The following is a 23,250-nucleotide window of genomic DNA, read 5'->3' as shown; positions in this document are numbered from 1 at the left end:
TATCAATCCTTTTGTCCACTAAATTATACTCTCAATTCAAATTTAACGTCATTATTTTTATTTTGTTTGATACTTGATTGAATAGCCAATAAGATTTGCAAAATTAATCGATTGCCGTTTTCTCAAGGATATGATTATTCGAGAGTAAATTAATTAAAAACAAATTATTGATCATATTTTTAAAAGAAATTGAATGTTATTTCAAAAAAGGAAAAAAAGAAAAAGAAGCACAATGTTAAAACATCAAGTATTTATTTTTCTAAAAAAACGCTTTTCATATTACATCAAAACCAAATCAAATGTGGAGTATGAAAAATTGAACCTATAATACCAATGGATTGTCTCTAAAACAGTGACAAATACAATTGAATTAATATTCAGATTAATTGACACGGGTCAGTCTAGTTTCATATATTTCAACTTAGTTTCTAAACTTGGAACTTATCAAAATATAAACTAAAACAAACTATTTGAAGTTTTGTTAATTTGAATCATCACACCATACTTCTATGGGGTCGTGGCCCTTAAGAAAATAATAAGACCTTAACTATTCGTTTCTTTCATAAAAAGTTTAATTCAAGACTATCCATGGGCTAGTGAAAATTTCAAGAAATATATACAAATTATAACTCATTTATTTGATACCTGTCTAAACTATTTTCACTAACCATAACCATATATCCCATCATCTGGGACTAGAGCTGGAAAAAAAAATTGACTGAACAACATATTAAAAATTTCCCCTTTCATATTATTGAGCTGAAAGGTAAATTGATCATATGAACAATTGAATCAATTAAATGACTTTTGGTTAAACTACCTACCTCCATGTATCTTGATTATTGTTTTATGAGGGAAAATGGAGAAAGACTTCCAAATTCTGCTCTCCTTCTGGTTACTCTCCTGAAAGGCTTCCTATTTTGCCACCATAAGGATTCCATTCCACTTGAGGACCGGAATTCTCTATAGCAATCCGTCACACTTCGAACTAAATTTCGCTTTGTTTTCTTAGGCTTCGATCTCCGCTTCGTGTGTTGAGGAGAAGGGGTCTTTGGCTCCACGAATTTTGCACTAGTTTCACTGTTAAAAGTCACGATAAAACCAACCAACATATGGTCAAATTATTGAACATTGGCACAACATGGCTTGATTTCATTGAGCCAGTTCGATAATGTTCAGATTGAAAAGAATTGCTCAGAGATTCAGCAGTCAAACATTTCCCTAATACTCTCCCCAATGGCATGGTTTAAAAAGAAAGAGCAAGGCTTTTCAAACAGAGATATAATGAAAACATAGAAAACATCAAATACAAACTTCGATAGTTCGTTAGAGCTTTGGACGAATTTTGTTAGAGCTTATGGAATGAAAGAAACCAAAGGGTCCTTTTTTTTCTGATGATGAGAAACCAAAGCATCTTCCAAGAATACAAACCCTTTTCGATAGTTTTTTTAGTTGCCTTGGTGTAAATGGTCTCTCCTATATTTAAACCCGATAACTTTTCTTCACCTATATCCCAAATGGTGAGGTTTTTTGTAACTTCATTGAATTAGGTCTCCCCGTATTTTGTAATCTCAAATTTTCAATGAAATTATTTATTGTCCCAAATAATAATAAAAGAGAAAATATCAAATAAATACTTGAAATTAAACTTGAGGAATAAATTTGACATGGTCAGAACTCTCACCTTTCATATTCCATAGATAGCTGAATCAACATTTTATTGTCAACTTGCGGTTTGCAAGCAGGGCAAATGTATACCTTGGGAGTAGATTCTATCTTGACACAATCAAAGTGATACCATTCTTCACAAATATCACAAGCAAGCATTGGCCTGCGATCATTTGGCTTGCGGCAAATGCAATAAAGCATACTTCGATTTCTTAATAACTGCACCCAGAAGGTTAATGAACTAAGCACCGACAGATACATATTCTCTCATTTTAAAAAAAGGGGATACATATTCTCTTTTATCTCCATTAAAATATGAAGAAGAGGTTGCCAGAATGAATGGCTGATACCTTGAGCTCCCTCTCGAGGTATGCAGGTAAATTTTCACCCTCTTCAATCAATTCAAAAACTTTCTCCAATTCAAGTGCCCCACAGTCGGCTGAAATCTGTAAAGAACAAGAGATGATAAAGTCTAAGAAGATAAGGTGGGGAGAACACAAACATATCAACATTTCACGGACCTTCCTTGCAAGACTTCTCCACTTTGAGCAAACAATCTTCACTTCCAAAAGCTTCCGTCTGTAGCAATCTTCCGGCAGAATGCTTATCACAGATCCCTGTCACGTGTTACTTAAGTCAGTATTTAGCATTTACATTAAGTCAGTATTTAGCATTTACATAACAGATACTCTTGGCATCCAATAATACATGCCATCATAATTATCTTTCAATAAAAGATAGATGGCATGGAGGACAATTTTCCCATTAGCCTAACAAATAAAAAATTACAAGATGAGAAAATAAGCTAAAAACCATGATTGGTCGAATAAGGATTCATTTCATTTGCGATGCTTGTAAAGTGCATGCATATGCATCATAACTTAACGAGCTACAGATCAGCTTAGAGAAATGTCGAGCAGTTAACAGCATCTCACCAAGCCCATTCGAGAGACTCGGCACTAGTCCTACTCACCCAATGTATTTGAGGTGATTCTAAAAATGGTATCTTCAAATTAAAATTTATCAAGGATTTCTAAAATCGCTGCAGGTCAAGTAGGAACTTTGAACTCCAACAGTGATAAAATGTAAATTGCTATATCTTACTCGGCTTTTCAGCTGAAAAGTGTAGGATAAAATCTCAAACATGGTATTCAACCACGTTATGTATTGACTTGTTCACCAACACACTGTTTTCATAATTGCTAAGTTTCAAAGGTGAGTACATAAGATTTTCTCACCATCTAACAATCTCATATTTATCATATTGATTATAATTTAAAAGCACCAAACTTGCCAACAGCAACAAGTTTTAGAATGCTCCAATAAACCATAGAAACTGGAGCCCAAACAAGCATGCCTAGGCATATGAGCGTGTTAGTAACCACAAGGTTTGTGGTTTGAATGCCCAACCCAATTGTACACAATATATATACATATATCATGATATTTTAAATTCCATAAAAACTGGAAATACCTCTTCCAGAAGCTCCAGGACCTGTTGCATTGTTGGTTTTTCAGAACCTTCAAGAGCTTCCTTGACTCTGAATCTCCACGAGTTCCTCAATAATTCCATCTCAAGGCCACGCTTGCCTTCATGGTCGTTAATGCCTGCAACGTCCATAGCCTGTGACAGTGAACTACAATCATTTAAAAATTACACCCATGTAGTATTTCTACTCTCCATGTTTCTTGGAACTTCACAAATATTGAGCAGTATGAATAATTTAAAAGGAAAAAGAATCACTCGACCTTTAACACTACCGTTAACCTCTTGCAAGCAATACTAAAATCTTTATCATGACAACGTGATGAGAAGTCCAAGACTTCTGACAAATGGGATTTGCATACTAAAGCCTGCTCTATCAGTTGCTTTAATACATCTTCCTCTTCCAACCTGAAAATATTTTAAGACTAAGCATCAAGAAATTGGTTTTCATTAGACACATTATCATTCACATGGTTCCATCATAAAGAAACACGTAGAGAAACCTCTACTTAAAATGATATGTGAATTGCATTTGCACATATCTACCCTCGAGAGATCAAACAAAAATATTTTAGGAGTAGAATACAATTCAATTTCAAGTCTACATTGCAGAATATCTCAATTAAGTTTTGTCCGAGCATCAATTTAGAAAGATATCCAACTTCCTGCAGATAAATATTGTTTATACTACATATCTTGTCTCTATACTTTGTATTTTGTCCACTTATTTCTTGAACTTTATTTTGAATGCCTTTGGGTGGTAGATCACTCATTCCAATAATATAAAGGACATCCTTGAATCCTTTTTGGTGGGTCACCCTTTCTTGGGATGCAAAAAGACAATTTGGTTGGCTATTGTTCGTGCTTTCTTTTGGACCTTATGGGCCGAGCATAGTGTTGGTGATATATAATTAAAGTTGCCTTCAACCACCAGCTTAAGCTTTTGGATGAATTGGTGGTTTAATATGGTATCAGACCAGGTGGGGTCCAGGGAGGTCCTGTGTTCAAGCCCCTGCATTGTCGTTTCCTCCCCAATTAAAATCAATTTCCACTTGTTGGGCCTTTCAAATATTTCAAGCCCACAAGTGAGGGGGAGTGTTGGTGATATATAATTAAAATTGCTGCCTTCAACCACCAGCTTAAGCTTTTGGATGAATTGGTGGTTTAATATATAGTAAGTGGCTTTTTCAAGACTCTACTTCCTCTTTTACTTCTTTTTGGGACATTGTTTTGTTTATGGCTTTTTATTGGTGCAAAACTGGACACCCTTTCAAGAACTACAGTCTCTCCTTTCTTGTTTCTAATTGGCACTACTTTTGTAATCACCTTTAGGTGTTTGGGGTTTTCCCTATTTCATTTTATCAATGAAATGTTTCTTATTTTAAAAAAAAAATATTAAAAAATTGTTTAAACAATATATAAGCTGGATAACATGGGGAAAAAAGTGGTTACCAGACACAGAAGTTCACGGCATCAGATTTAAGCTTAGTGAGCATTTCTAGGTCAGGACGATTTGCTAAATATCTCTGCAACAAGAAAAAGACAAGACAAATATAATGACATTGCAAAAAAGGATGGTATACACAATCTAGAAAATAAGTGAGTGAGAGAGAGAATCATACCAAGGGACCTCCACTTTCATCAATTGATAATTCACCCCTTGAGCTATAGCAATAAGGGCATATAAAGATATCGGTATTGCTTGTTTTTTCTCTTGCTTTCCCTAGGCACTGCAAATGGTAGCTGTTTCCAAGATCATCTATAATGTTTAGTTACCATATTGTTCTTCGGAATGGTAGATGAGATTATATAAATAAATCGATCACATGTAATATAATAAACAATAACTACGGGATGCTTCATGCATGCATATAATAGAAACATGTGTCATGCTGTATGTGTTCATTCATGCATGATGGCTCCACAATATGTTTTGAGGAATTGAGACAGTACACTAGAATTGAAGGTGTGCTGTTGAGTTCTCCCTTTGTGGGGAAAAGCAAAATTTTGTGGCAGGATTGTTTCTTTTGCTATTTTGTGGGGCTTTTGCTAAAGAATCATTTGGAAAGGTGGAGAGGTCGGGTCACAAGATTTCGAAGGTGGTGAACTTTAATGCTTCCTAAAGCTGTCAGCCACAATACCTTTCTGTAATTATGATATTGGTTTGATTTTGTCAAATTGGAGCCCTTTCTTCTTGGTTGAATTTCAGGTTTTTATTTTGTTTTTTTATTCATTTTGGTCGATAAACCTCAATATTTTTTTAAAAAAATTCTTTTAATATAAAAAAGGGAAAAGGCAAGGTTGTTGAGTACACACACATATATGTAGAGTGTTGAGATGGTAGAGAGCAGTGTAGTAGAGGTGGTAATTGGTATAAAAGACAAGGCTGTTGGATTACAGCACGACTCCAGCAAGTTTATTGGTGTCAGTATTTAGCACTTCCCACCTAGTTGAAGGAGTCATACTCGTTAAAAAAAGCAACCAAGCAAAAAGCCAGAGGTTAAAAAGAAAACCCCTTGCCAAATGCAAAGTTGACCAAGGAATCCACAAGTGTTTAACGTCCCTGCAAGATAGTGCTATTTCAGCTTAGAGGGAAGAGAAATGATAGTTGGTGACTTGGTGTGCATTAGTTCGTCCCATTGCGAGTCTGTTCTATTGGTTACTACAAGTTTGTTCTAAATTGTGAAATATGTTTGCTCTTATAGTATATTTTAGAGCTTTCGAGTATGTATATACTAAAATTTTGGAGTTTTCAACTTGTTAGATATAGAAAAATATCTAGAATATTTTTGGTTCAAACATTTTGGCAAAGTAAAATTAACATTACCTTTCTTCACATACTGAGCAAGCAAAAAGATGCTGGTCCTGTGAATCGCTAGAGCAACAAACACATAAGTTCTGATCGGCGTAGAGCAACGGTTTCTCATATATGTATATGGCTCTGTCCAGTGATTTCTTTATCTGCATGACAAAACTGATATTAGACATGCATTCAAAATATGTTTATTGTCAGTTTTCAGTAAAACAACTATTTCATCAGAACCTCTCCTAGACAACCAAGCAGAGGTCTTCCATCTCCAAAAGACGTCTTCATGATTTCCTCCATTTGTTTCTTCCACCTTTCAATCTTTTCAGCTTCAGAAAAGATTAAATGTAGCTCTGAACAATTGAAGGCAACGATGTCTCCTTCTTCCTGAATGTGCAAAAGTATAAGATATACATCTATTTAATCCCAGTAGAAGAAACAAGCAAAATAACATAACATACCTTAAGTTTTAATAACAGAGCCCATGATCGTTCAGCACGCTCCATAATGAAAAATTGGCGTACTTCTTCCTGCCACAACCTACGTGCAGAGAGTATACCACAGGAAGCACAAATCAACAATAGCCATAGATAAGATCCAAGGTACTGCTACAACTTAACAACCATAGACATACACACAGCGCAGTTTCACCAACATATTTCAATTTGGGTTAATTTCCGAACAATTATCAATTTTATGAAAGTTATGAAGAGTTATAACGAAGCATTTTACAAATTATAGTGCAAATGCCTACATCCTAAAGAAAACTCCAAAAAAAATTAGTGTCTTCGACTATTGAACTTGGGGCCATAGGATTTTGGACTTCTGAAGTTATAGTAATGCTCGCAAATTTGTAGGAGAGATTAGAAGGCAAGGAAAAAAAATCTTTACAAGATGCAGGAAGATACATACGTCCATACAACAAACACAGAAATTAACAAGTCAGAGGATCAGAAAAATCACTTGTGCTTCTGAATAGCATTTACAAGTTGACCATTCATGGCTGAGAAGTTGATTTTGATTCTCTGCAAGTAGAAAACATTCAAACCTCTAAGGACAGAACAAACATAAAAATCTAAAATGTAATTAAAAAAATGTTCTATACTGTTCAACAATTGTAGGGGTGGATAATTGAACCATCGACCTTTGGGATGACAATCGATGTCATATCCATTTAACTAAGCTTGTATCGACAAAAAGAAAGCGAAAATGTTAGGTCCCGTTTGGTAAACATTTGGTTTTAGTTTTTTGTTTTTAAAAAATTAAGTCTATAGATACCCTTTCCATCTCTAGACTTCTTGCTTGATTATTTAATCTTTACAAATGAATTAAAAAAACCAAATCAATTTTAAAACTAAAAGTTCTTGTTCTTGAAATTTGGCTAAGAATCCAACTATTTCACTTAAGAAAGGTGTAGAACACTATAAGAAATTGAGAGAAAATAGGTATTATTTTCAAAAACCAAAGATAAAAAACCAAATGGTCAACAAATGAGGCCTTATATTTTAGAAGTTGAGCTGTACAATTACCTGAGAGTTGGAAAGCAATTCCTCAGCATCGCTTAACTTTCTTTGTTTAGAATTGCACGTTCCAGGAATCACCTCTAAGGCTTGTTTCAGCCATTTGACGCCTTCCACCAATAAGCTCCACAAAACACCAGAGGCAAAAAAACAAGAATTGTCCTCTTCAACTTTCATCAAGCTCTCAACCTCCTGCCACAATATTATAGCCTCTTCAGTCAAATGGATTGCAAATTAAACCTAACGCTCCTTGCCTCAACACACTTCAGAAGTGTTCCTCATATAAAAGAACAGTGCAAATAAATCCAAGATTTTTTATTTTTATTTTTTTGAAAAAGAGTCTTTTATTAATGAAAAACTCAAAATACAGTACATGTATATCATGAATAAAACAAAGCGACCTAGGGATCGGGGAACACACCCGAACATCTCAACTAGGTTGACCCCCTGAGCATACTCATCATATCCATAAAATAATAATAATAATAAAAAGAAAGGAATACAACGTACTTCCGACAAACTTTCAAGTCTACCTGATAAGAAGGAATAGCGTCGCAAAGAGAAAGAACTTTATTGCACCACATGAGTGTAGAACAAGCACTTTGAAGTCGGGAAATCTCACTAAAGTCATAACCAAGAGATATACCGGCTGTAATAATAGCATTGATTCTATCAACTAATTGTTTAATCTTAAGAATAAGACAATTGCTCAGCCCATCCCCTATATCATCCACATTCCAAAGATTATCAATTTCTTGCAATAAAGAGTTTGCTCCATCTTTCCAATCCTCGCATTTTCTCAGGACTGCAGCAAGCACTCTGCTTTCTTCCAAAGCGACCTTATGGAATTTTGACTGAGAAACCAACTCCTGCAAGTTTGGAGTGTGTTAAATATCAAAGTCCAGGCTCCAGGTACCATACAAATATAGATGACAAAAACCTTTAGTGTTTCGACGTTCAGCTGCGATCTTGGTGCAGATGGCAAAGGGAGAACATACTCTAAGAAAGGTTTTGAAATATTTAGCCAAGACTTGGCCGAGGATAATTCATTCTTGACATCATGAAGCGAAGGTAGAATAACACGTAAACCTTCAGAAGACCTAAGGCATGCACAGAATTCAAACATGTGATAGTTTGCATAAGGTAGAATAACACATAAATCTTCAGAGCTTTTGTTTATTATTATTATTATTTATTAACGAGAGAAACACTGGAAACCTTATAATCTCTTCAAAATCAGATAGCTCAGCCCCATGCGCTAGAAAATTCATAGCTCTCTTTTCCCAACTCATTGCTGAATCGAGAACTCCACGAATATCAGCAAACAATTTTTCCTTATCAATTTCTAACCTGGAGAAGAGGTAACTCAAAAATTTACATATATGGATAACCATCCTTTTATGTTCTTGATTAAAAAAATGTATACTACAAACACGTACTCTACAGCCTCATTCATCAATTTCTGTATGAATTCCATGGAAACCTTGGTAACCTGTAACTGCATCAAAGTCGAGTCACAAGGAAACATAACTTCAAGAAGATGATTGTAAAATTGAAGAGAGGATCAGTACACAATTAATGATTATCGCATAAACACAGACAATTACATCCCAAATGTTTTAAGAGTACCCCTGAATCACCTTTTGAGCTTTTTCCCTGGCAGAAGCCTTCTTCAACTCAACCTCAACTATAGGTACATCATCAACTATCTCCCCAAAAATTCCATGAAACAGAAGATCAACCACATTAGCATTAGGCTTAAACTTATAAAATGGATGGTTTCCCAAACAGAAAGATAGCATGGATATAAAAGAGTTAGTGCCTGAACAAACCTTTTATTGTCAATGATAATCCATCTCTCAGGATGCAATTCAATTCTTCTATTACAGTATGTTGATCCTCCCGTTCTTGAACATTAACCAGAACAGCATTAAGACGAGCATGCCATTTGACAACATCGTCATGATATTGTCTTATAAGTTTCAGTTCAGGTATATTAACAGCAAAACCCTTAGATTCTTGAAGGAATAGTTCAACGGTCTGCAAGACAATTCAGGGAAATTTATGTCTTAGATTACCAAATATCAAATTGAGGAGAAAAGGGAATGACAATTACAAACTTGACCTTCAAGTTCATGGGACCATTCATAATTTCTGCACATCTAGAACGATGTAGTTCAGCTTGCCTTGTTAAATCCAGCACCATTTCTGTCTCTGGAAGCTGGATTCCGAGTTCCAAGATCTACTTATCATTAAACCAGGTATTTTGATAAATACAATTTGCTGATATATATGAATACATATGATACCCATCAAAATCCAGAGCATACAAATTTATGTAGGAAACTAATAGATGGTCAAATCACCTTAGACTTCAACTTGTAAAGAACCTCAAGCTCAAGAGCAGCAGGCTGTTTCTCCAATATTTCTCTGACACTTTCTATGCAAGACTAATAGATCACAAGTAAAGCATATTAGAATATTAATAAGCGGAGGCAAAAGCACAATCCAAAAAATAAAGTTCATCTTGTTAATACATGTTTTTTAAAAGGAGACGGTCTCTTTATTATTATTTTTTTTATAATACTCAAGCAAAGTTGCAAGTACCATACCATTTCTTTTTAAAGAAACTGAGCTTCCAATCAGCAAAATGAAGGAATATGCAAGAAATTACAAAAATACAAACCCAAAAAAAGGAGACCCAGAAAAACTATTGAACCTTTATTACCAAACAATTTTAATAGGAAAGAATGGATGAAGATTTTCTTTTTGAAGAGGAAGTGAACTTTTCATAGATATAATGAAAAAGAGACTATTGATCAAGATATAAAGTTCAGAACGCAATGAAACAAAATGAACATATAAATCTAGAAATCTAGGGATCAATAGGTGTATCTAGGCATCTCAACCAAGTTAACACCCTTGCAGCACTCTCATCATATCCATTTACAAGATGAGACTATGAAAGCAATAGACAAAAGACAAACTAGCTTAGTTACAATGAAGAAATAAAACCACTCCAGTTAAGACAAATATCTTGAAACAACAGACAAAGGTTATAACCAATTGTGTTCCTGTATGAAAGAAAAAAAGTATTTCCTGAAAATTTTAAAATATAGGCAACAACAATAATTAGCCTTCGATTTTTTCAGTTGTTCAAGTTGTTTAAAACTGTCTCAGTTTGTTCCCATTTTCACTTAGGTAAAGAATAGATGTATCCAAAACATATGGAATCATATGTAAGGAAATGGTACCAAAAGATAATAAGAGTACCTTCGCTATTGATATGTTTTCTGATAACTTCTCACTTTCTTCTATATGGATTGGAAAGGAACACACTCTTGAGTACAAAATTTCCCATTCAGAAACCTGAAGTGAGAGTTTCTAAAATAAGGAACATTGATTTCATGGAGTAAAAAGGGCATAACGTAGGGATAAACAATCCAAAATAGAAAGACGCCTAATAAACAATTTAAAAAGAAACAATTAAAAAATAGAGAACATCAAGCAATGAAGCCAAAATGTAGTTACATCAGGGCATGTTGATAAGGCATTATCAATATCTTGTATCAAAATCTTTGCTTCTTCAACATAATCCTGTAAGAAATCAGATTTTATGCCAAAATTAGCAATTAGCAAATGGGGCCACATAGGAATTAACTAACAAATCTGGCAACATTGTACCAACCTTCAACTTAAGATACCCAGGATGGTTACATGATATTGAGGGTAGACTCAACAAATTGTTTACATGATCCAAGCAAATTTTCTCTGAACTTCCAGAAAGATCACATGACCACGCTTCAATTTTAGAAAGGGAATCTCCAATGCCTTGAACCCACTTTTGAGTTTCATCCAAGTTTCTTACAACATCACGGACCTATTAAACAGTCCAATAAAGACAAATGTAAATTACAACAACATGCTGCATGCAAGAAGATAACCATGAAGGAGTGCACATACGTGATCCATATCATGACCAGCCCAAAGAAATTGCTCGGCTTCTCTCAAAGCCTTAACACATGCCTCATTTGAGAATGGATCTTGAAGAACCTTATTTGAATGCAGTAACCATTTTTCTGCAAGTTGGGACAGAGTGACACAACCACCTTTCACCTACAAGTATCAAGTATTTTGCTGGTTTCAAATTGCAAGACAGATGACCAAGACAGACCACTCATGCCTATATTTCTTTCAATCAAAACAATTCGCTACGGCATCTAAATAGACCGATCTTAGCATAATATAAATTAGAGAATAAAGGATAATTAATCTCACAATTCTAAGAAGTTCATAAGCCTGTAGCATTAATACTAATTATTATGAAATGTACAAAAAAGATAAGAAGAAGAACTTCATAATTGAGCTACTCTCAAACTCATTTTTTCTAAACTTTAGCTTATTTTTATTCATCTTGACTACAAGGATCAGAGCTTCATGAGTTCATACCATTAGATTAGCCCACTCATGTTCAAGCAGATATGTGTATTATTGAATGAAGAAAATTCCCCAAGGCAAACACTCCTCTCACTGTGAGAGTTCCGATAGTAATTCCAAGCTCAAGCAAATGGAAGTACAACCCCAGCTACTTATACTACCCTTTCCTCTCCCAAAATACCCTTCAACCTCTCCCGTGGTCCCCTCACCCGCATTACATAATATTTGCGTTCCTCACTCCCATGCATAACTAACTATCACCCTCAATTACATTCTTGTCCCTTCTCCTATACTGATGGATGCTGGGTGGCCTTACAATATTTTACCTTTGCTTATATGTAGAGAGAGGGGGTAAGAAACAAAGTTTTCATAAAATATGCTTTTTTTTTTCTGATAACCCATCAAGTAGGATGAAGTATGTATGAAGATATTGTATCTTTAATAAATGTAACATGTTCAGATTGCTTCAATTTGAACTGTTTAAAGGATGCTTTACTAGTTACTGTATCAAAAGATAGACCATCAAACCTACTTCTCAATTCAATATGTAAGTGACCCTATATGGTTGAAACAAATTCAAATGCTTAAACCTTGGAGCAGGACTAATAGTTCAATCCTTTGAGGGTTTCAGCCTTTGCCTGAATAAGAGGACAGATGAGACAGTGGAGAGACTAAAAAACTGATATTTGGTTTTTGAAGAATAACAAAAGGTTACAAATCTATGACCATCCTTCTTTTATCCTTTCCAAAAACCTTCACCAAGTAACCACACGTCCCAATGCTAACATAGGTTTCCAAGTCTTTTAGTTTTTACTTTGCTATTGATGCTACCCCACGCCTTTTTATGAGAGACTGATGCTAACCCCACCTACTTTCGTATTTTTGGTTGAGATATGGCCACATGTATCCAACCACAATAAATTGTTTTTGTAACTATCAACCTTTTGTGATTATGTCTTCTCACACCTACTTTTTGTCCTCTGCAATGCTTGATAGTTGATTCTTAGTGGTCTAGAGTGTGTAAGAAGACTGCAAAGAGTCGAAACCATATTTATGGGATTTATGGTTTACTACGGTGATTTATGAAGTTTTTTTAGATTCACTTAGCTCACAATAGGTCGTGCAAGGGTATGATGCAGTGGTATTTCCCCCACCCTCATTACATAGGAGTGTTTCTTTGGGAAGCGGTGTTCTTTGCATCTTTCTAGGAATTCTTTTCCTGTTTATTTTTGTTGTTCTTTTGGTTTCCTTTGGACCGGGTCTCCTTTTCTGCCAGCCATCTGTTGTTTTTCCCATTTATTGCCTTTCCTTCATTTTCAATCAAAGTCGTTTTTTTCCTCTTAAAATAAAAATAAAAACTTAGTCAATACTAGATTTAAAACGTCTTAAAGATTCAAAGACAATGAGAACTAACTATTGTTCCCAGACAATACCTACAAAAACCCTACCCTTAATAAATAACAACTTTTACATTCAATCAAGAAAAAGGCCTATCAACCGTATTTAAAGTACCCGTATTGTTATTACCTAGAATGGTTAAAATTGCTAAAACTAAACACAGTAAGATGAGGGAGGAGAATGAAGGAAGAAATAAAAGGGCACGATGCCTCCTCAAGCACTCACAAATATGTAGCAATTTGGAAATAAAATAACAGAACACTCAAACCTTTTTTGTCAAAGTACATCGTTCAGTGTAGCATAAGCCTGCTTGTCGAAAATCCTTACTTTTAGTTGTATCCCCAGAACCACATCTATCAATTATACCAATCAAATCATATAGTTCAGCGAGTGTATAACGATACAAAAGGCGCCGCCTGCTGTACTTGCATTCACAAAGGTGTTGCCAGTGCTGCCAGTAGGGAAGAAACATGTCAACATAGGCACAAGATCCTTTACACATCAATCACAACAACTCTCCAAGCCAGGTAAAAGTACTAAAATTGAGACGGTATAGCATATACTTTTAGATAAGAACACAACATTGAGTAAATTGAATCTCTTAACTTTGAAATTGAGGATGCTACACCTATACAATGTCATCTTATTTGGCCGTTTGAAGTCACTTGAACTTGTAGTATAGTAAATAACAAGTTCAAAATACTAGCCTGTTTCTACTACATTTTTTTGCGATGAGAGAAATTCAACTCTTACTTTATAATCAACAGAATGTTACAGCCCTAGCTTTAAAGAGAGGAGAGTGAACGAGTATGGAAACTTCGCTAATGGTGAAAAAGATATGGGAAAAGAAAAATATAATAATTTAACTATGAGGAAACAACTAAAGAAGGTATATTTACAAACGTATAATAAAGATAAAGGAACTAAAACTTGGTTGTTTTCTTGGGTCTACTCTTTGACTCGGGTTTTTGGATATCATTTTCAACGATTTTCTGTTTCAGCATAGATTTCAAAAGATGCCTAAAGAGTAAGAGACTCTCCAAAAAATAAAATTTTCTAATAATAAAACTTTGAAATGAGAAGCCCATTGGTCCACACACCTCCAAACATACAAAAGCAGATCTCCTACAACGGCAACTTATAGCTGAAAGATAAAGGTACTTCTTACATATAACACATGTTGGATCCTGTAACAAACAACGCCAGAAAAACCCAATCAGAAAAAAGCTTCTTCTATAGTGACACAAATATGAGATCATAATATGATACCTCCTCTGTACTAATATATTCAGGACACTTTCGAGGAGGCAATGAAGAAGATCTTATTACACCATTTTTCCAAAGTTGTTCCCTCCAACTTTTCTCCTTAGAATAAATCCTGAGTAACTCTTTCTTTAGGTAAGGAGACACTCGGTCACTACAATCCGTCTGCATAAAGTAGAATAAATTGAGACAATGAAACAGAATTCATAAAACTAAGCTTCAGCCTCACAAACAGTGAAATTGATGGCTAACAAGTTAAGAAGTATCAATAAATAAACGTGTTAAACTTTTCAACCTTCGCTATCACACAGATAAGCTCCTCGTGAGAAAAAACAGCAGGTTTGTGATAAAGCTGATACAACTCTTCTCCAAACCCACCATAAGGCATCCAGTCAGCAGGAGCAAAATTTACGGCCTCAGCACAATTTAATCCTGAAAATAATTAAGGGAACAGTTGATAAACCTAAAATCCGTTGCTAAACCAACTGTCAGATTGTTTTAGTTAAATAAATCAAACCAGATGAGCATACCAAGATTAAAACCCCCATGGAAAGATCTAGGGAAGGTCACAACAAAATTTCCAGGCTCCTGGAAATGCAAACAAATCATTTTAAAATGATGTAAAAGAAACCAATTGAATATATGAAAAGGCGATTAAAAAGAAAGAATAATAAAATCATATCAAATAAATGTAACAAATGCAAGACCAACTCTACTTTATACACACTGCCTTCTTTTAATTCCAACCTGTTGTACTGTATAAACGGGTACGCCATTTTCTTGTAAGACGGATGGATTCAACATGGTAACAAGTTGAAAAAGTAAATCAGGTTGTGCATCAAAAAGATCAGGTAGGCTGTTCCGCATAACCTATAATCATGTTAAGGATGTTGGTCAATTTCACATATATCTTAATTGATAAGAAATACAAACCCTATGCTAAAAAGATTGTGGAGCAAGATGACTAGCGCTTTCCTTTCAACTTTTAAAAGAAAAAACAATATTTAAAGACTTAAAAAATGTACACCTATATCAATTTTATTAAATTACATAAAACAAAATGATTTGTTAGAGAGAGAGGAAAAGAAAATGACTTTATCTCAAGAACTTTCTATATTTTAAATTTTGTGTTAATATTAGACTGCTGAAGAATTAACAAAGTGACTCTCATGACAGTAAAAAGATGCAGGTTCACAGTGAGAAATATCCACCAAGGAAAATATATACAATCATCATTTTGAACAGCGCAGAATGTTGAAGTGAACCAAACATTAAACAGATCTAATTAATATTTCATAAATATATGGCATATAAATCAATATGTAATGTCAGCATGAAGAAAAACAGAAGAAATCATGCAGATACTAAAAGAATCACGATGACTATTGATACTCAAGTCTACGATAAAGTTCCAGTATCCTTGGGGATAGAAGAAATAAAGACAAGATTAATAAACAAACAAGCAGTACTAAGGGAAAAAAAACTATGGCATCTATTCCATTACATGCTGCAAAAAGAAGATACACAGAACAAAATCTAGAAGCGTTCAAGTCTAAGAGAATATAATCGTTACCTTCTCAAAAGCAGTAGCTTCACTACCAGGTACACTATACCAGCATTTTGGGTCACCCCTGAAAAGTCAAACGTAAGAAATATATCTCCAATAAACAATAACCTAAAACCTTCCCAATCACATATAGAATGTGTATGGTGATACAGTACCATAAAAACAAAGTATCTAATGGCTAGAGAAATAAAATTCCAGTTCAAACATCAACCCAGATAATAAACGTAGGAAAGACAAATAGAATCATACAAACATGAAAACTCTTTTTTAAGGTAAAAGGCGAAGGTGTTGAGATAAAATAAAAGAATATGAGGCAAGTACAAAAAAGAAGAGAGAGGGGAAGAAACTCAAGAAAAGGCCCACTAACCTATAAGGGGGCATTTGGGGCGTGGAGTGAGTTATTATAATCTATGGTTATTATAATTTGTAGGTTATTATAGTCTGTTTTTGGATATACATTATTATAGTATGGGTTATTATAATCTATATTTGGAAAAGTTAGTAATAGTGAAAGGGGAGAATGAGGAATAGTGACATAGGAGAGATGTGGGGGTGAGGAATAGTGAATGGGGGATTGAGAAATAGTGACAGATGAGAAATAAAGGGAAAAGTATAATAGTCTTAATCCTAATCCTAATCTTATGATTATGATAACCCCTGGGGCAAACATGGAGTGGGCTACTCCTTCATAGTCTAAGGGCCAAAACGTCTGAGGGCCAAACGCCCCCTAAAAGAGTTCAAATTGAGCAAGTCAAGGCCTAAGGAATAATTACAAAAACCTGTAGTCACAGAGAACCAAAGAGAGCCATGGGATCCAACAAGGGACTGCACTTTCCTCGCAGGTCTTTCAACCTCTCTAAAAATCATAATTTTTCTTTCTCCCAAAGACTTCACATAATAGCACAAAGACAAGCAAACCACAACCAGCAACTCTTTTCATTAACCTGAGGGAACAAACTCATAAACCTACAACTCCTCATCCAAACCAAACAAATGTGAAAGTCCTGAAGTGTTTGATAGTATGAGGTTCCATCTTAAGGGGCATGTTGGACATGTTGAGTCCTACATTGGAAAAACCAAGGAGAGTCACACTCCTTATAAGATAGATCCACTACTCCTCTCATTGCCAATTGATTTTGAGACGGAACTCATATTATCTAACATGGTATCAAAGCCCATTAAGCCCAAATGGGTATTCGGTCCAAGATAGGTAAACCCAAAAAGACACCATTTTGAGGGGGCATGTTGAGATGTTGTGAGTCACACATTGGGAAAACCAAGGAGACTCACACTCCTTATAAGATAGATGGGCTACTCCGGTTTTGAGATGGAACTCATACTATCTAACATGGTATCAGAGTCCATTAAGCCCAAACGGGTATTTGTCCAAGATAGGTGAACTCAAAGAGGCACCATCTTGAGGGGGCATGTTGGAGATGATATAAATGGACTACTCCTCTCATTGCTAATTGGTTTTGAGATGGAACATCGTACTATCAAACATGAAGAACCCACTTCATAATGGTCCAATGTACTGACAAGACCATAGGAGATGATTCATGTCCTCGACCTCTTCCTGTCAAAGGATACAACACTAAGCCCAATCTACTTGGGCAAAAACCTTTGAACACGATCCGAAGTATTAACTCTTTCACGGAGTACTTGTCAAACAAAAAAAAATAATCATCCTCAAAATTTTAATATTCCAAAGGATAAGATGGGAGAACTCAAAGAAGAACAACAACTCAATCGGCAACAAAAAAAAAAAGCAATAGGAAAACACGTCTAAAGGACTAGGACCCCATAAACAACAATCTCGCCTCCATGTCGGAAAGGGACAAGCTAAGACAAGGGAGATAGAAGAAAAGCTTCCAAAAGACAAAGTCATGAAGTAAAATTTTGAGTTAGACAAATGGTAAAGACAAGAAAACAAAGAGTAGAGAGACTATTCCTAACCACTTATCTCCCAAAATAAGTAGTCACCCCATCTCTCAATAACCAACAAACAAATCGAGAAAAGAAAGGGAGTCCTCCTTGAAGCCTCCCTTTGATAATCATTCAAAGGAATAGGGTCCATATTTACTCACGAGTCACAATAACCTTAGACCACGTGTCAAACTCTCGAGGAAAGCGCCATAGCCAATTAGCAAACAAGGCCTTGTTTGCACCCTAAGATTCCCTATACAGCTATACCTAAGCCCAAGCCCCACGGGCATGGAAAATATATATAATGGAAAAAATACCAAGAACATACCAAAACAAAAAAACTTGTTTTTCTCCATGGATGAGGAAATAAGCAACAGAAAACAAGCATTGCCCCATAGTGGAAAGCACTTCTCCTTTTTTCTTCCTTTGTTTTTTAGTACGCCGTTTTTAGGAGTAGAAGATCAAATCGTCGACATTTGGAAAATAATCGGTATCTAATTCATTGAGCTACGCTCAAATGGCAACAAGAAGCTCATTTCTACAACAATATAAGCCTATGGGTTAAAATATACATCAAACTTCAATGCATTTGATATGATTAAAATATTAATGTCAGTATCGATATCAAGATTTAATTTAATGATATACTAATGGAAAAATTGATAAAATATCAATATCAACAATATTTTGTAAATAGAAAAATGTTACAAAAACTAATTACATTAACATCTAAGTTTTTAATTTTCTTTCAAACTAGGATTTAGTTATAAATATTGTTGTTAGTATTTATATTCATATTGAGATCAATAAATTATATTCTTGTATATTGTACGATCATTTATAGAAGATATCCTTAATACCAATATCGAACCTTTCAACTTACACATATATTAATGAATATTTCATCATATCGATGGGTGTTTTAATGCTACTCGTGATAGTTAAGAAACAAAGGGTTAAAATATGAAATTAGCTACTTTGTGTCTCCAACCGGCAATTTTTTTCTTATGCCATTTGAATGTGGAAACTAAAACCCTGTGTCTTTTACATGTCCTTTCTCTTACAATTGTTGGAGCAAGCTTCTTAATTTCTTCCAATTTTCATGGGTTTTCTACTTAAGTCCCGAAAACAATGTGCTTCAGCTAATTGAGGGTCCCTCTCTTTCAGTGAGGCCACACATTATTTGCATCGATGTCGTAAAAGCTTTGCTATCATGTTTATGGATGGAAGAGAACAAGGTAAATTTCTAAGAAAAGTGTTGTTCCAATTCAGATATTTTTGCCTCAGCTCATCTCAACCCCTCTCTTTGGTGCTCCCTTACTACAACCTTTGTCGGATACTCTCCTCAAGATGTCGGACTCAATTGGTCAGCCTTCCTTTTTCCTTATTTGTTCAACTTTTGTTCTCTTTATACTTAGTATTTTCTGTTTGTGAAGATTTTCTAGTAATAGTTTGATTGGTGAATTATCTGTTATTTACTTTTTTTCTCCTCCATGGAGTTTTGTATCTATTGAGCATTAGTCTCTCTTTTCACTTTGTCAATGAAAAATTGTCACGTCACAGGTTCAAAAAAAGGGGATCGAAATGGAAGTGAATGTAAAATCAAAGTTACTGAAAACTTAGCCTCATGACATCTGAAAGATAAATGAAAAATTCCATAACCAGCATTAAGTTTTTTTTTTCAGATGATAAAAGTACATGATAGAAGCCTTTCATACCCCGATACATATCAAGAAAGTTTGTGCATGCAATGACAAGCACATTGGTTTGCACACACTTAAGTGTGGCCCAGTGCATCCTTGCATACTCCAAATTTTAACTAGTGAAGGTACATTACTTCTGTCCTGAAAATTAAACTTGATGTCTGCAGCTTATGTAATAGGAAGGCCTAAACAGAAGAAACGAATAGTGTAGGAAAGAATTGATCACTCAAGTTGAAATTTTAAGCATTTGAGGGAGGGAGTGAGAGGGGGCAAAAATAGTTACATACCAGTGCAGGTAATTCATTGAATAGAAACAATGGTCTTCAAAATGCCAGCAGAACGATGAAAATAGCATTCCAATATACAACCAGGGCACCATAACACCAGTAATATTGTGACGAATGGCTCTAAGCATGGACCCTTTCAATTTGGGCAAGTTATTGAGATTCCACGGACTATTGCAATATTCATCCCAAGCCTTAGCATCAATTGATTCTGGTCTCTGAACATTTTCACGAGGAAAGCCACTGCCATAAATTGATGTGTCCAAGTCACTGCCATATTTAACTTCAACTTCACCAAATGAACCTTCCACAATTTCCCAAAATTTCTTCTCAATTTGCATTCTAGAAGCAGACCCTGAGCCAAACCATTTCTTCTTGGCCCTATAATCCATACGCTTAAATGCTTCCAGGGAGAAACATTTGCCAGGGACAAATCCAAAACTGTCCTTCTCGGAATTCAAGCAATCTAAACAGTACCAGTTCCCAGGTGGGACTTGCTTCAAGGGAGGTGAGAGACAGTATGTGTGCCACCCCTTGTCACACCTATCACATAGAAGCATCACTTCACCATGCAATCCACTTTTACATTGTTCACAAATCTGATCATTATTCTCTTCTTCTTTTAACTTTGAGACGCTGGCTCTGCCATCGTCAGTGTTCTGCCGCCTCCTTTTAGATGTTGAAAATTCGGCCAAGAATTCACTGAGCTTCTCATCTTGTATTTTCCTTTTTGAACTCTTCGTGACATCCTTATTCAGTTTACTATAATAATTCTCGTAATCGTATAGATGTTCCCGGTATAATTGACACAGCACATGCTTAGCACATTCCGAAATCTTCTTTGTTGATCTAACAAACCTAAAAACCTCACCCCACCTCTTCTCCTTAACAACTTTATCATACCCACCATAACGCTTCACTGCATTAAATAACTTGCATAAATCCAACTCCTCTCCCTCAAAAACCACCTTCTTCTTCATCTTTCTGCCAAAATGATCATCCAAAAACCTATTATATTCAAGCTCAAAAGTCTTTGAATCACAGGCAGCAGGTCTAACCTGCAATTGATGAATGGCCTGTGTTTTTGTGGGAAATGTAAAAGAATCTAATTTCAATGCAAATGGAGGTTTCCAGTTCTTGGGAGGCACTATCCTACAAATCCCATACGGCTCAGCCTCGGGTCTGATCTTATATATATACTCCAATGGGTCTCTAAATTCATCTTCAGTTGGATGATACACAGGCCCAGATGGTATGTTCGATGAAGTTGATGGACATACACTCAAATTCTGCCCTATTACCCCCTTTTCCACAGCTCTTGGTCTTCCTTTCCCCATTCAAACTAACGACACTTGTATCAAAAGTTCTTCATATACACACAATCATATGTCTAAAGAAAAACAAACATGAAAAAACTCAGTTTAACACTTTTTTGACATGGAAAAACATGAAGTTACAAGGCTTTTTACAGAAATAGTACCTTGGTTTTTCAGTGTGTTCTGAGAGAAGAAGACTTCCTCTGAGCTTTGTTTTTTTCCTTTGTGTAAATGGAAGATAGTTTCGTGGGAGATTTGGTTGAAGGGAAACCGAAAAGTGAAGGGTTTATAAAAAGTCTATTGAAATTGCAATTTTAGGGTCTAGACTTTCAATAAATTACGAAAATGTCATTTCTTTTTCTCTTCTTTTTCTTTCTTTTTAATCTCTTTGGGCTTCATTTATTGGGCCGCGTATTTCATAGTTTCTTCCTCTTTCTTACCTCACGCGCGCTTTGGCACGTGCTCCTCCTCCCCTCGTTTTAGTTCTCATAGTCGGTTCCCGAAGCATGGCGGCGCGTGATAAAATGGGCGTGAGATTTAAGATCTTACAGCCGCCGTCCGTCGCCACGTGTCCATGATCCAATGGCTACTGCCTTGATCGGAAGGCCGGATTGGTAAGTTGACTTCACTTTTTTAATTTTGTTTGTAGACTTGACCAATGGTTTTTTTTCCTTTTTGTTAAAATATCACTTCGGTATAAAATTTTAATCACCCAAATTCATATTTAATCTTAATTTTAGTACTTTGTTATGGTGGAAAACTCGGGTGTTGGTCTCAACTGCTCCTTCGACTCGTTGTTACGGTAAATACACCTACACTTTGTTGTAGCTAGCGCTAGTAAAAATACTCATACAAATATATTATGGAGTTAAGTATATTAGGCGTCTAAGTCAATACATTTAGTATTTAACTCTACCATATATAGGTTAGAGTTTCTCTAAGTTGCCTCTTAGGGGCTTTTGGAGCATGTAGTTGGTTATTATAGTTCCTACGATATTTAAAAACGACATCTCTTATCCCAATGACATCACTGGGTATTAAATTAATAGAACTAGGATATGGTTGTGTGTTATTATAGTGTATATATTTGAGGTGCAGAGTATTGTGGTGTGAGTTATCATAATTTGTGTTTTGGTGCACATAGTTACCGTACAAATTATAGTCATTTGTAAAATAAATATTAGTTACCTTAGATCATGTCTATTTTCGTGCCCTACATTTTGTTTCTTACATGTATATTTAGATACATGAAATACCATTTTTTGAAACACATAGTTCAAATTATACATTTTCTACCAATTTATACAAACTAGTTTATTACTAAATGGGGTGCATGTGTTATAAATAAATTTATAATATAACATCTTTTATAGAAATTGACATGTGATTTTATTAAGTCTCGTTAATTGTGTTGTTAATTTAATAAGTAGAATATCAACCATATATATATAAATATATGATGTTTTTATTTAGATTTTATCCAAGTAAAATTAACATACTTTAGTCACTTTAACTGATTTGAAAAATGCATAGTTTTTTATTATAATACAGTAACTTCAAATTGAAATAAACTAATATCTTTAATCTTAAATTAAACTCTAAGATAAATATACTTTTTATTCGTGGTCGAATTATATTTGATGAATAAATGTCCCAAAATATCAAAACTATTTATATTAAATGTCCCAAAATTAATAAATGTTTAAAGAAAATATTAAATGTCCTAAAATGAATGTCCCATTATTATAATAAAACTGTTTAATAAATAAACATTTAGCTGTTTAAAAAAATGTCCCTATTTGTTTAAGCTTATGAATAGGCTAGCTAAGATACAATGTGGACTCGATTAGACCAATACAGTCAATATGTTCAAATG

At 34.9% G+C, this 23,250-nt stretch overlaps 1 protein-coding gene across 2 annotated transcripts; it reads right to left on the bottom strand.

Moving 5' to 3' along the window:
• Positions 1 to 536: 536 nt before the first annotated feature.
• LOC101216734 (lysine-specific demethylase 5D) lies at positions 537 to 21,651 on the bottom strand. 2 transcript variants are annotated; one of them, XM_011656451.2, is made up of 34 exons: positions 21,539 to 21,651; positions 20,062 to 21,448; positions 16,152 to 16,209; positions 15,326 to 15,448; positions 15,109 to 15,166; positions 14,874 to 15,010; positions 14,585 to 14,743; positions 14,416 to 14,502; positions 13,584 to 13,766; positions 11,444 to 11,596; positions 11,169 to 11,360; positions 11,012 to 11,077; positions 10,754 to 10,849; positions 9,847 to 9,930; positions 9,606 to 9,722; positions 9,313 to 9,520; positions 9,121 to 9,185; positions 8,920 to 8,978; positions 8,699 to 8,830; positions 8,421 to 8,580; positions 8,014 to 8,349; positions 7,490 to 7,672; positions 6,924 to 6,985; positions 6,422 to 6,500; positions 6,198 to 6,347; positions 5,982 to 6,115; positions 4,777 to 4,897; positions 4,607 to 4,680; positions 3,418 to 3,562; positions 3,143 to 3,292; positions 2,190 to 2,285; positions 2,019 to 2,114; positions 1,685 to 1,887; positions 537 to 1,080 (listed from the first exon to the last, which is right to left on the bottom strand). In XM_011656451.2, exons 2-34 carry the CDS (start codon positions 21,393 to 21,395, stop codon positions 840 to 842), a joined length of 5,541 nt encoding a protein of 1,846 aa, XP_011654753.1. In that variant the 5' UTR covers positions 21,396 to 21,448; positions 21,539 to 21,651; the 3' UTR covers positions 537 to 839. The 2 variants fall into 2 exon arrangements, with proteins under 2 accessions (XP_011654753.1, XP_031741362.1); XM_031885502.1 differs by having other exon boundaries at positions 8,920 to 8,972.
• Between the last annotated feature and the right edge of the window lie 1,599 nt (positions 21,652 to 23,250).

This window comes from Cucumis sativus, chromosome 5 (assembly GCF_000004075.3).
Source record: "Cucumis sativus cultivar 9930 chromosome 5, Cucumber_9930_V3, whole genome shotgun sequence".
NCBI classification, from domain to species: domain Eukaryota; kingdom Viridiplantae; phylum Streptophyta; class Magnoliopsida; order Cucurbitales; family Cucurbitaceae; genus Cucumis; species Cucumis sativus.
The sequence above is the reverse complement of the archived record's forward strand: the minus strand, read 5'-3'. Positions and strand labels throughout refer to the sequence as shown.

What these genes read in the sequence shown, in the direction of transcription:
- LOC101216734 (XM_011656451.2), bottom strand. Translation starts at nt 21,395, where the DNA reads ATGGGGAAAGGAAGACCAAGAGCTGTGGAAAAGGGGGTAATAGGGCAG. An exon ending in TTATCTGTGTGATAGCGAAG is followed by an intron (nt 14,744 to 14,873) that starts GTTGAAAAGTTT and finishes TACTTTATGCAG; the next exon opens with ACGGATTGTAGTGACCGAGT. An exon ending in ATGAAAGTGGAGGTCCCTTG is followed by an intron (nt 4,681 to 4,776) that starts GTATGATTCTCT and finishes TTCTTGTTGCAG; the next exon opens with AGATATTTAGCAAATCGTCC.